Source organism: Falco rusticolus, chromosome 15 (genome assembly GCF_015220075.1).
Source record: "Falco rusticolus isolate bFalRus1 chromosome 15, bFalRus1.pri, whole genome shotgun sequence".
NCBI lineage: Eukaryota > Metazoa > Chordata > Aves > Falconiformes > Falconidae > Falco > Falco rusticolus.
Window position 1 is genome coordinate 21,151,708 of NC_051201.1, and position 13,456 is coordinate 21,165,163.

A 13,456-nucleotide genomic window follows, 5' to 3' on the forward strand; every position below is an offset into this window, starting at 1 on the left:
GCCCTTTCACAAAAAGCGAGCACTTGAGATATGCGTGTAATGAACTCTGCTGCTTCCAGGGGAACCGAGAGCAGGATCTGCAGGAAGCATGACCTTGCCGCCTGCAGGCTGCCTGAAGTTGGTGGCCATCTGTTTAGCAGCACTGGCTCACCATCATCAAGGCCACCACTCTTCTGGGTGACGTTTCTCAGCCCTGTTTTTAATTGCTGTCTCCCTGCATTTAAGTAACATTTGCTCCTTCATCTCTGTCAGGGTGAAGAGGCCAAGTGGTATGAGCAGCCTTCTGGGGAAGATTGGCTCCAAAAAGCAGAAGATGAGCACACTGGAGAAGTCTAAACTGGACTGGGAGAACTTCAAGGAGGAGGAGGGGATTGTGGAGGAGCTAGCGATCCATAACCGAGGGAAAGACGGGTAAGAGGGACTTCAACTAATAGTAGTACAGCATTTCCCACCACTTTCTATGCATGTAGGAACCCCATCGCTTATTACGGAGAGAATTCAACAAACCTGTGGGATTTTTTCAGGATTTATTCTAAGGATACCTAAAGCCAGTAGCTGCTCTGGCTGTCACAGGGAGATAGGTAAGTTATGCAGGCACCTGTCGCTCTCTACTAACAACCTCATGAGTTCTTCAAGTCCAGCTGAAGTAGAGTCTGGCTGTGCTTTGTCATCTCTCCTGCTAGTGGCACAGATGCAGGGTGAACCAGTCCAGTGCAACACCCCCACAAGGAAACACGATTGCCTTTGCCCTGTTTTGTTTTGTTTTTAAAAAAGTCTTAAACTGGGAGGCATGTTTTTTATTCCATTCTTCAAATGCAGTGTTCCAGCTGCATCTGTCCTCCCTGCTCTTGCAAAAAGATGTATGCAAACCCAGAACAGCTGGCAAGGTGCGTTAAAGATTATGGCAGCACTGGGCGTTGATTGTGTGCATCAAGCAATGTTCACTCCAATGAAGTTAATGGAAGTATCATAAAAGTAAATGGCGATGCTGTAAATAAGACAGAAAGTTAATAACATGCACTGCAGGGAAGGATAATGAGATCAGAAGCGGCGTTTCCACTACAAGTGCTTTGCTAAGCTCTGGGAAAACGTAACCGGCTTAGTGGACAGCTCGTAAAATGTATTTTTATTGTAAGCTGTTCTTTTACTCTGCAGGAAAAACGCAAGAGCTTCTGCATTCCAACAGATTGGGATTTTGTATTTCAAATAGGTATTTTATAACTGCTGTGTTTTTTCAGTTTGGTCTTGCACCCTTCCACAACACCCCTTCTCCATCAGATCTGCGCTGATTTGTTCCTGGACACTTGCCCTTGAACAAGTAGAGCAATTCAGTAGGGATGCTGGTGGGGGGCAGGTGTTCCTCCGAGACCCCTGAAATCCAAGGAGCTGAGCAATTCCCATCACGTACAGGCGTGGCAGAGCACACATGCACCAGGTCACTGACGATGCTGTCTGCAGCGTGGCAAACGCTACGGTCAGGGCCCCGTACACAAGGTCTCTCCACTGAAATGGCCCAAGCCTGGAGGCAGTGCCAGGCTGTGTACTAGGCTCTGTCTGAGACGGAGGAGGAGGAGGAGGGTGAGCTTCTCCAGTGAAGCCCCATCAGGAGCTGCAGGCTGCTTTGGGAGAACCCGGCCCCAAGGAAGGGTCCTGTTTCTGTCTGTGGCACCTGGCTGGCTTGTTCCGATGGCTGTGGAGTGAGAATTTGCCCTCCACAGATGTCCTGAGTGGCTGCGAAGTGTGGTAACAGCTTTGGGCCTTCACTGCTCTGCTCTTCACTGCTCCACTGTCAAAACCCAGACCATCTCCTGCCGGTTGCTGGGACACACTGTCTCTTTCCCCAGCCAGTGGGATCAGCCTGAATCAGGGTCCATCACTCTCAGCTGGACTGTACACATCCCAGACAGGCCAGGCTGCCCTGCGTGAGCGTTCTGTGGCATCTCTTACTTGTTCAAACCTTGTGTCAACCTTTCTTGGCCAGTGCAGTTTCCTTTCCCACCCCATACAAGCAGGACAGCTTGCTCTTCACGCCTGGCAGACCTTTTCAGAGATGCTAACGTAATGGTCCTTGAAAGCTGAAGAAGGAATCAGCACCAAAAAAAAAAGATCAGCAAAGCAGAGCAGCAATTTTAAGAGCATCTGTAAGCTTGGACAGCTTTGGGTTTTGCTGCCTGTCACATCTCAGGCTAGAAAATCCACTGGGCTATTGGCAAGTGGTTTTTGTCATTAAACGAATGAGAAACATGATGCCATGATAACTGCAGACACTCCTCACAAATCTGCTTGTGCTAGTCGGGCATGTGGTGCCAGGGGATCAACTAAGTACGTGCTCACTGTGAATGACTTCCACCTTCAAGGTGAAGGAAGGGAGAGGGGAGGAGCACCTGCATTTCTGCTTGCAGGCTACCTGTAAACGCCCGTGGAGTGAAGTGTGCTGCACCGTTAGAGAGCAGCCGGCCTCCTCGCGGGGCAGAGCGTGCAGACACAGCTGCTGCCGGCGTCAGGTCACTTTGCAGGAGCCTGTTGTCCCTTCTGCAGCTGTCTCTTCCCCTTTAATAATGTAGGCTCTGCTCACCCTTCAATGAGCAATCATTTACACATCTCTATAAAAATTGTCGTGAGCGGTTGTTAACCCTTCAACCCGGGCAGGGGGGAGCAAGGTGCTGCCTTTATCCCTGGTGCAGGCGGGCGTTAAGAACCTCTGATCCCCATGTGTCCTGCTTTGTAATTGCCAAGGTCTGCTTGACGAGGAAAGCCACAGCCTGCTCCTGGAGGTGTTTGCCCAATGCCACACGTGCCTGCGCACTACAGAGGTGGTGCGTGCATGTCTCGAGGAAGGCAGGAGGCATTTCTTTTTGTTCAGAATGGAAGGCAGGCGCAATTTCTTCTTCACAGTAACCTTGCAGAAGCTGCTGTTCACAGCCCAGAGCTCCTCGTGCCTCGAACCTCCCGTTCTCCAGCAGCGGCACATGCTCGGCCAGCACGCCGGCGGCCAGCTGAGCAACGGGGCTGCGGCATCTTTCTGCTACCGATGCCGGTTATCAGCCAGCCGCAGCCTGGCCCCGGGAATCCCGAGGCAGAGGGGCTGCGTGCTACCCCCTGCCTGTGGCCACCCTTGCCTCTGATTTTCTGCCCTTGCATCACTGGCCCCAGCCGGTGATTCGCATTTCCCCAGCAGCAGGATCTGGGCTTGCGCAGCCTGGTTGTGTCAGGTCCTGAGGGCCTGTCCTGGATTTGACAGGAGGGGCTGAAGTAAGGAGCGGAGGCAGCCATCCCCTTTGCTGTTGGTCTCACTGATGTGCTTTGTAAATGGAAATGTGTAGCGGCCTCTTAATTGGGCCGCCTTTGTAGGGCAGGCCCAGCGGGGGAGCAGCCCTGCTCTGGGTGCTGGGCCTGCCCCGGGTGACTGGTGGTGACTGTCAGGGGACAGGCAGCGCTGATGAAACACTCCCCAGAGCAGTTTGCAGCTGCCCTCATTAGCAGAGACAACCTCTTCTCCCAACAAAGTTACCTTCCTCCGCTGCGGATCACAGCTGCCCCGTTGCCACGCAGGCTGATCATTTACAGGCAGGTATTGATTCAGGTAGCAAAGGTTGTTCAGACAAGCACGGGGCGGTGTGCACGGCTCACTCGTGCACTTTGCACTGCCGTTGGGCAGCGCCGTGCTGTTGGCTGCACGCTGGGAACCAGAGACGGAGCCACGGCTCAGGCACAGAGTTTGGGGTGCAGGGGGCCTTGCGCCGACCCTGCAGCCCTGCTGCTTCCCTGCTCGTGTCCATCAGCACCTCCAGCCGCCGTGTGCGTGCAGGACAGGCCGGCTGGGCTCGTTTCCAGGCTGCCTGCCCCATAAACTCCGGTGCGTGCACAGGTAGTGCCTCGCCGGCTCGGTTCTGGCCCCTGCGGTGCTTTACCGTGGCCAGCCAAGGACAACGGCCACCGGGTAACGCGCCGTGGTTCCTTCCCCATGCAGAGCTACTGCCTGTGGCCCTGAGACCACATTCCTGGTTCATGATCCATATCGATCCCCCAGGAGCCAGTCCCTGCCCACTGGAGAGGCAAGCAGCCATGGCGGAGGAGGAGGAGGAGGAGGAAGGCACCAACCCCAGGCTGGGGTTGGGAGAAGGCAGTCACAGAGAGGCCAAAGGAGCTTCAAATCCAGTAGCTCGGGCTGTCGCTGCCCAAGCAGTTGGGGTGTTCGCGGGTTACCAGCATAACCCCTGTCCCTTGCCTTCCCGGCCGTGGTTGCGGTTGGTGTTTAACAGCGGCGGGGGAGGAAAACCACACGCCCAGCAATATGACACACTGCAATATCCAGCGTGACCCCCCCCGACTTCCTTCCTGTGGCCTCCCCGAGCCCGGCCCCGGGAGCGGGTCACCTCCCTGCTTGCAGGGATGAAGGGAAGCGGCACTCCCCTGCCCGCTTTCCTGAGCTGGCCTGGGGAGGGGGCCTCCGTGCCCAGCCCTCCTCCGATGGCAAGGGTAGGGGTCCAGAAAAATACCTCCTCATGGCCGGGGCATCGTCTGCGTTACGCCACGCCGGGCCCCTGCTCCTGAGAGATGAGCTGACCCAGTTGTGTCAGTGTGAGACGGGCTCAGGCTGCGATGGGAATGGGGTGGCACCAGGGTTCTGCGGGTCGTTCAGCCACTTGGGAGGAATCACTCGCTGAAATGAATTTGGATTAATTAATTTCCATTGACTGGGTGGGCAGGAGTGTCAGGGCAGTCCCTCGCAGCAAGGGCAAAGGCACCCTAGTGCCGGGACCACATTCAGCACCGGTTCGATAGCTGTAACGGAAAGCAGAGACCTTGTCACCAAAGGCAGCGGAGCCACTCTGTCCTAGAGGGACCGCTGCTGGTGGTGGGAGGGGGGCTTCCACCCTCCCATGCAGCTGGGTCTTGGGCACCTTCGTGCCCCAGGAGCCTGGAAAACTCACAGAGCCTCTTGACCCTCATCTTTCCTGCAGCCTTCGGTCTTGCTTTCAAGCAATGGGCTCCTCTGGTTAGCAGGCACCAGCTGTGGTGCAGGAGAAGCAGTGACCGGCAGGGAGAAGCCAAAGGCAGTGGCTGGGGCATCTCCCACCCGGTGCTGAGCATAATGACCTTGTCATGACAGCCGTGTGTTTGCCGCCCTGGAACAAATGCAAAACAATTGTGATGATTCAATTACAGCTCCTGTTTTGAATTGCAATTTCACTCCCTCTGTAGGTTAATTAGTAGCACAGCCCCAGGCTATCTGTGGCAAGGGCTTGCAGCAAAATACATTAAAATTCAGCTGCATGCCATTAATGAGCAGCAAGGTGCTTTTTCAGGCGCAGGCGTGCTTGCCTTCTTCCTTGTAGCGCTCAGGTGCCTCCCTGAGAGGGAGAAGTAAATACTCGGTGGTGGTTAGAGCTGGTCTGTGGCTGGGAAACCCCTGGCCTGAATCCCTGCATTGCTGCAGGCTTGCTGGGTGATGCTCTTTGCATCCCTAATGCTCCCTGTGCCTGTTATCAGCTTGCGTTGCGGATGGTGCTGCTGTGGTTGGGTTTGAGATGCTTTCTTTGCTGAGGGGTGCGTGGGCAGGGTCACCTGGGCAGCCAGGGAGGAGCATCAGGGCTGCCTCTCCTGCCCAGGACCTGCCCTGAGCCCATCCAGGGGTGGTTTGTGAAGGACATCTCCCAGCTGTAAGAGAAGAGCAAAACCAGGAGCAGCCAGCCCCTGTCTGCAGCCTACAGGGAGCCCAGGAGACACCCAGCAGGCCACGGAGCAGCTTTGGTGTCCATAGATGTTCAGTGCATGGAGAGAGAGGGAGGGAGGCAGACCATGCCTTTCTCCCTGCTTGTCCCTCGCGGGGGCCTTTGCCCCGGGCTGGGGGGAGCGCTGGCCGCTGCGGGCACTGCTTACAGCCTCTGCCTCTCTGCAGGTACATCGAGAGGAAAGCATTCCTGGAGCGTGTGGATCACAGGCAGTTCGAAATCGAACGCGACATCAGACTGAGCAGGATGAAGCCCTGATGTGCCGGGGGTGGCCGCAGGGGATCCTGCTCCCTTCTGTGCCCCAGTGCTGGCTGGGGGCTGCCAGCCACCGCCGGACCACCAAGCACAGAAACCGTTCTCTACCCAAGACTCAGCCTGTATGTCTCAACGTACATACAGGTTTTTCCTTTTACTGTAATAGTTTGGGGAGGGTATTTGTCAGTGGGCAGGGCGCACTTTAAGGGTTAAATGGCCCAGCAGGTGACAGAAGCAACCGGTGTGATTCTGGCAGGCAGCTTTCCAAGGAGAAGAGATGGTGGCACCCATCCTTTGCCAACCCTGGATGCTTCTGGCAACGGGAGGATGCTGGAGCCTTGGATAAACCTGGATTGGTGTATTTGGTGGTGAGAGCGGAGCTGCGGGAAGGTTTCACGGCTGCTGTGTGTGCGCAGGCTGTGAGCTGGAGCCCTTCTCCCGGCTCTGCCAGCCCTGCAGCACTCCCTGCCCCTCCGTGCTGTGCTCTTGTCCGGACAAAGCTCAACTGTCTGTACTTGTTTGTGGGGTCTGATGATGCTGGAGGGGGGGGTTAAGCAAGCTGATGAAGAAATCTTTTCTTGCTCATGCTGTCAAGAAGGTGGGAGCAGCTGCAGCAGGCAGGACGGGCCAGGATCTAAACATTGATGTGAATAAAGTGTTCCATCCCGACACTTGCGTGCTGGCTGCGTGGTTTGTGCAGGAAGCAGAGGACAAAGAAATTAAGCGCCACATACTGTAAGGAGTGTCTGTGATCATGAAAATCCCTGCTCAGGTGCCTGGTGTCTGCCTTGAGAGCAGCCTGAGGGTCGGAGCGAGTGCTTGGATTGCTTTCCCTCCGCAGTACGGGGGCTGGCAGTGGGAATAAAGCCAGAACTGGGGGGTGATGGGGATAACGTAGTCCCGCTGTAGCTGCAGGAGTAAGTACACCCACCCAAGGCACGGCCATGCGGGGACGTTCAGCTGGTGAAGCCGCTGCGGAGGGCAGACTGAGGCACCGGGGTGTGGAGCGAGTGGCCGGAGCTGGAGGCCAGCAACACGCCGTCATCTCGGCCACCCCTTCTGGTCTGGCGCTGGCTGAGTTTGGCAGCTCCCAATGTTTGGCCCGTGCACGTCCTCGGAGCAGACGTGCACGCTGGCTTTTCCCCATGGGATGCTCTGAGCCCACTCGGTGGGGCAGCCCGTGCTGGTGCTGTGCTGGGGGGAAAGCGGCACGAGCCCCATCCTCGCTGTGGTGCTGCCGCCGGTCCCTTGCCTGCGGCTCTGAGCGCGGTCTCGGCTTTGGACTCACGTGTCTGCTGCTGAGTCAGCCCTTGCTCTGTGGCCGCGTTGCGGGATAGATGAGAACAAAACACCACGTGCTCGGGGGAGCTGCAGCCTTTGGCGCCCTGTTATGTACAGGATCAGCTGTTATGGACCTGCTTAAACGAGCCTGAAATTGGACAGAAACAAAACAACAGGGGTGATGATATGTTTTCCTCTCCAAATGCTTCCAAGCCAGTTGCTGCTTTGCTTTTGGTTGCAAAAACAACTGGAGTCCCTGTCCAGGGCACCGCTGTGGGGAGGTTTCAGCTCAGGACTCCTGGCTGGCAGCCGGGGCTGGAGCTCGGGGCGAGCTGCGGGGTGAGGCGGGCGCTGCTGGGCTCCCTGGGCTGCTCCTGCTCCGGCTGGGGCAGCAGGACGTCCTTGGCCCCCTCTCTCCTCTCGGCCCCCACCGCAGCCCTTGTTTTTAAGCTGATCCTCGCTGGCAGCGAGAGGCACGGCAGCAGCTCGGCCAGGGCAGCGCAGGCAGGGTGGCGAGGGCTGGGGCCGCTGGCAGCACTGGGCCAGGCAGCTGGGGAAACCGTTTGCCTTGTGCCGCGCTTTGCTGGGGCTGAGGAGGGGTGGCGGGGGTGCTGGGGATCCTCTGTGCCCAATATGCCCTCCTGGCTGCGGTCCTGGGGCCTGGCACACCGGGCAGAGGTGGGAAGGGGTCGTGTCACCCCGCGCAGGCTGGGTCCCGTGGTGGCTGGCTCCCTGGGGGCTGCCAACCGAAACCTTTGCCGCGGCGTGGGTGTCCCAGCTGCTGCTGGGTGCTGCCCACCGCGTCGGGCTGCCGAGGCAGCTGTGGTTGGTGGCGCGTTCTGCTCCAGCAGCTCGGAAGTGTTTTGGGGCGAAAAAGTAGGTTAGAAATGGAAGATAATTCTGCTCTCAAGCAAGAGCTGAACAGAGATGCAGCACGGGAACCTCTGGAGATCCAAAAGGCTGGAGGCACCAAGCCCAGCCCTGCTCCTACAAGCCTTTAAGGCTGTGTCCAGGGAGAGCCCTGCAGCAGCATCGGGCCCTGGGTGCCTTGGGAGTGGCTTAGGGTTTAGTGCTAACGGTGTTAGTGGGATCTGGCCAGCACAGCCTCCACCGGTGCACTGGTAAACTGGGAAAATCAGTGACCCCCAGTACGGATCCCACCTGCCAGCTCCGGCTCTGCACTCCACAAACTCTCCAGCCTCTCTTCTCTGGGATTTTTCCTTCCCTTCAGCTGAGCAAATGTGGAAAATTTTGAAATCTTGGAAGCAACCTGACCTGCTGGAAAAGTGCGGTGTAGCAGCGGTGGCCGAGGGCCTGGGCTCCCCGCTGCGCTGGGCTCCCCGAGTGTCCGGCTCGGCCGGAGGGTGCGGGGCTGCGGTGCCAGCTCCCAGCCTGGCAAGCCGGGACTGGCTCGGCACGACGGCCGGGAGGCAGCCTCCAGCCTTGGGGCTGATTCCTGGCTTCCTCCGTGCGAAATCCCAAGTGTCCCGCGTTTTTGCTCGGTTGGATCATGTATTCCTCGCCTCTCTTTCCTGAAGACGAGGAGTGATTTACAGGTCTCCAGAAAACACAGCTTGGCTGCTTAGAAAGGAAAAAAAAAAAAAAAAAAAAGTCCAAACCCCACTCTGCTTGCTATTTCCATTGCCCAGCCGCCTTCCCACAAAGGCGGGGTGGCCCCAGCACCCAGCAGCCCTCAGCACCCCCCCAGCCCTGAGCTTTCTGGCAGGAGCAAAGCTCCCAGGAGGTGTGGGTCCTTCTTTCGAGTCATTCCCACCTTGAGCCATCTTCTCCAGGATGCTTCACGTGTCCTCTGTGGGTCAGGACCCACCTAGGGCATTTGCTTGGGAAAATTTTGGCCCTGCAAGGAGTCACTCGTGGCCCGAGCATCACCTTGCCCCGGGGAGCTCCCCCTTCCCCAGCCGCCTGAAGGAGCCTCTTGTGCAGCCGGGCCCCAGACAAGGCAGCGATTGTGTCTGCCTGCCCCGATGGTCGGGGCTTCTGCTGCCGCCGCCACGCTCCAGAGCCACAGCAAAACCGGCTGCGTCCAGGCTGTGCCCGTGGGCTTGCCGCTCGGCACGGTCTGGGGAGGTAACGGCATGCCTTTAAAGCCGCTTTGGTGATAGGGATGTGGGAATAAATGTCCGGCTCCCAGCATGGGAGCAGGCTGAGAGCTGGCTGCCCGGGGGTGCATCCTGCCAGGCTGTCCCATGGACCATGGTGGGATCTGGGGATGGCCAAGCCACCATGGGCAAAGCGTGATGGCATGTGGTGCTGCGGCTGGCAGCAGGAGGGAGCAGAGCGCGGGGCTGGCCCCGGGAGGCATCACCCCGCAGCCGGGGCAGCAGTTCCCCATGGGGAGGGGGCTGGGAAGGGCTGGTGCCCAGGAGGTGGTGCTGGGCGCAACCCGTCCTCTCCTCCAGGCTGCTGTTTTCAGCCTCTCCCTGCTCTTTTCCTCTTAGCGATGTTCCATCGGGCAGCGCTGTGGGGTCTCTGGCTGCGGAGGGTTCAGGACTTAGGAAGCAACGGGGTGGCTCATGGGTCTCTGAGCCAGGGTCCCCACCGCGGGGCATCCCGGCGCTGGCGGGTGCTGCCACTGGCATTTGAAGCTCCGGCGGTGGCACAGCCGCCCACTCCCAGCAGTGAGCCCTGGCCGGGGGCGAGGATCAGCGCCAGCCCTCGCCGGGGGATGAATGGGGAGATGAACAGAGCCACCACTGTTCGGGCAGCCCGAGGCCTGCGCTCCGCCTCGGCTTTCCTGGGGATGAGGGGGTGCCCCGCCATCCTGCTCTCTGGCAAGGCGAGCGGTCTCCCCTTCCATCTCCGCTCCACAGCTAATAACCGACCCAGCGCCACGGAAAGGCGTGGGGATAAATCCTTGTTGTCATCCTGTTGGGTCCCATGATATCACAAGCCAAGAGAAATGTCCTCATTATTTCCAGAATATTGAAGTCTAATAAATCCCATCCTGCCTTATAGGATTTATTTCTCCGTTCATTGCTAGGAGACTCAGTCCCATGTAATCCTATTGCCGCTCCAGGAGGCGGGAGGCGGCTTGCCGAAGCACGGACCTGGTGGGGCTGCGGGCAGGTGCTGCGGGCAGGAGCAGGCAGCCCTGTCCGGAGCCACCGCTCCCAGCGGGGACAGTTCCAGCCCTACAAATGTCCCAGCACCATCCCTTCCCTGGGACGTGCCACTGTCCCAGAGCTATGCCCTGGTGTGGGTTCCCCAAAACGCATCCCAGCCAACGTTTGGGGCATGGCTGGGCCAACAGGGTGCTAATTGGCCATTAGCCAATTAATGCGACATGGCATGGCACAGCCTGCTCTCCCAGTTCCATGCATGCCCGCCATGGGCTTTGGGGTCTTCCAACACCTCCCCACAGCAGGACCCAGCGGGAGAAGCCGGGAAGAGCCGGGCCGGCACAGGCAGCTCCCCACAGCCGCAGCGGCAGCCTGCCTGGTGCGGAGCCGGCCGTGCCTGGTGCGCCGGACACCAGGGACTCTACCAAAGACAATGATGGACACATGAATACGGCTGGAGATTTTGCCGCCAAAGGGTTTTCCATAGCAACCGTTGCTGGGGCAACCTGCATCCCAAGCAGCATCCATCCCAAAATGCCCAGCCCTGTGTCCTCCGGAGCTGGTGAAGAACCAGGGTGTGGGATCAGTGGGGCTCTCACCATACCCCACCGCCAGCAGCACCGGGATGCTCCGACCAGCCGATCCGGCTCTGAGCACCCCCAGCTCCGGAGGGCCCCCGTAACACTCCACTTCTGATCCTCTTTTTGGCATTTCTTGCTGTTAGAGGTGGGAGAAGCCAAAGGGAGACCTGCTGGTGCCTGTCACCCCCCGGGCGCTTGGCTGCGGAAGCCGGGGGTTGTGGGTGCCGTTGCCAGCTCAGGGCGCTCAGTAGATGCGAGCAGCAATTTTGGCTCCAATGCACCGAAAATGGCCTGGATCAGGTATCGACAGGGGATGCTTTGATCTGAGCATCGCCACGGGGAGGGGGAAAAATAAAACCCCTGCTGCTTTTAAGAACCAAAGCAGGGAGCCTGCGGCCCTTGGGCACCTGCCTGAAGCTGCTGGTGACAGACCTGCCCTGGGGATGCCCCGGGGGTCCCAGGAGAGACCCTCGCTGCCGAGCGGGCCGGCCCTCACTGGGCTCAGGGTGTCCGAAGCAAACACAAACACACCGTGAGCCCGTGGGATCAGCTGTGCTGGTGGGAGAGGGGCCGGGGAGCTTGGAGCTCGTCCCTGGTCTGCCCATGGGGCTCAGCCCCTGTGCTGTCACTACTGTCACCGCTGTCACCAGCAAGAGGAAACCACAGCCCATCAACCGTGCCTGCCAGGGCGGCTGCGGTTTGTGGGTATGACCGCAGCCCCCACCGCCGGATATCTCCCGCCCTTGGCCATGCCTCAGTTTCCCCTTCTGCCAGGGATGCAAGGGGAACTGCCTCCGAGCAGGGGCCGGTGCCAGGGAACAGCAGTGGTGACTCCCAGGGAGCAAAATGAGCCCCACTTTTGGGGGAAGGGCACATCTTTGCAATCTAGCCTCAACTCCACCGCCGCGCTCTGGCGTGGCCCAAAGGTAACCCCCGAGGGCCAGCGTGGCCAAGAGGGAATGCCACGGCGGGGGCCACAGGCCTTGCCAAGCGCCGCTCGCTCACCAGCCCCGCGGTTCTCACGCAGGCTTGCCCGCCACCCACTCATGCCTGCGCCCACGTGGCTGCCTGGCTGCCCCGGCGTGCCTTCCCTCAGCGCCTTGCACCCACGCAAGCCCTGCGCACCCACGGGGCACCCTGCACTCCCCCTGCCCCAGGCACACGCAGCCCCGTGCCCCTCGAGCGGCCGCGCAGCTTGCACCGCTCTGTGCGGCTTGTGTGCACACGGGCCACGCGCCTCCACGCAGCTTGCCCGTGCCCCGCAGCTCGTCCACACTCATGCAGCTTGTATGTCCTGCAGCTCCTGCGTGTCCCGCAGCTCCCATGCCCCTGCACAGCTCACATGTCCTCCAGCTCATGCACACCCATGCAGCTTGCATGGCCAGTAGGACATGCAGGCCCATGTCCTGCAGCCCAAGCACGCCCTGTGGCTCACACGCGCCTCCCACGAGCTCGCTGGAAGCCCTGTGGCCACCCTCCCCGCCTGCCCCCGGCCCCGTGCCGTGGCGGGCAGGGACCACAGCTCGGCAGGTGGCTGCAAGCCCGGGCTCGCCGGCTGTTGGGGTGCCCATGGGCCACGTGGCCAGGCTGTTGGAACAGGCCGGGCAGGCAGCGTACCGGCTGCTGCGCTGTGCTATGTGTGCCATGCTGTGCCATGTGTGCCACGCAGTGCCATGCGTGCTGTGGTGTGCCATGTGTGCCATGCATGCCACGATGTGCCATGTGTCCCATGTGTGCCGCACTGTGCCATGTACACCATGGTACGCCATGCGTGCCGCCACCCCAGAGCAGCACATGGGCCGTGCAGGCACGGGAAAGTGAAGAAGGGAGAAGGAATCAAAGCCAAGGTGCCTGTTCCCAATGCCACCCCTGGGTGGGACTGGGGTGACCCCCCCAGCTGGGGAAGGCAGGGGGCTGCTGGGGAGCAACGCTGCTGCCCCCCTGCCTGTGCTGCCCCTGCCCTCATTGCACACCCCCCGCCTTACACACCTGCCACGTACTCCCCCCTTACACGGCCACTGCACCTCCCCCCACCCCTTACCTGCCCCTTGTGCCCCCCTTGCCATTACACACCCGCCCAGTACACACCCAGTACACACCCAGTACCCCCCAGTCATGCACCCACTGCACACCTGTTGCACACGTGCCTGCTGCACGCGTTCCCCACACCCCTCCCCCCGCGGCCCCCCCTCGCACACACGCACACACGGCTCGAAGGCCGTTACCCACCTGTGACCCCCCATTCCACACCCATCCGTCACACTCCTACGGCACCACTTCCCCCGTGACACACCCGCTGTGCACACGCCCGTTGCATGCCTGTTACATGCCCATTGCACATCCGTTGCACTCCTATTACATGCCCATTGTGCACACACAGGTGCTCCCATGACCGCAGCACACTCATCACCTTTCCATGCCCTTTGCACACCCGTTACACGCCCTTTGCACACCCGTTACAAGCCTGTTGTATGCCCTTGCACACCCGTTACATGCCCTTCACAAGCCTGTTGCACACCCATTA

At 59.6% G+C, this 13,456-nt stretch overlaps 1 protein-coding gene across 1 annotated transcript in view; it reads left to right on the plus strand.

Annotated features, from left to right (window-relative positions):
• The window catches only part of CFDP1 (craniofacial development protein 1), a 66,764-nt gene extending 60,103 nt beyond the window's left edge, over window positions 1-6,661 (plus strand). The window contains exons 6-7 of the mRNA XM_037409204.1: window positions 253-411; window positions 5,903-6,661. Coding sequence (XP_037265101.1) covers window positions 253-411; window positions 5,903-5,993 — 250 coding nt within the window. The 3' untranslated portion in view covers window positions 5,994-6,661. The remainder of the gene's footprint in view (window positions 1-252; window positions 412-5,902) is intronic.
• The last annotated feature ends 6,795 nt before the right edge of the window (window positions 6,662-13,456 follow it).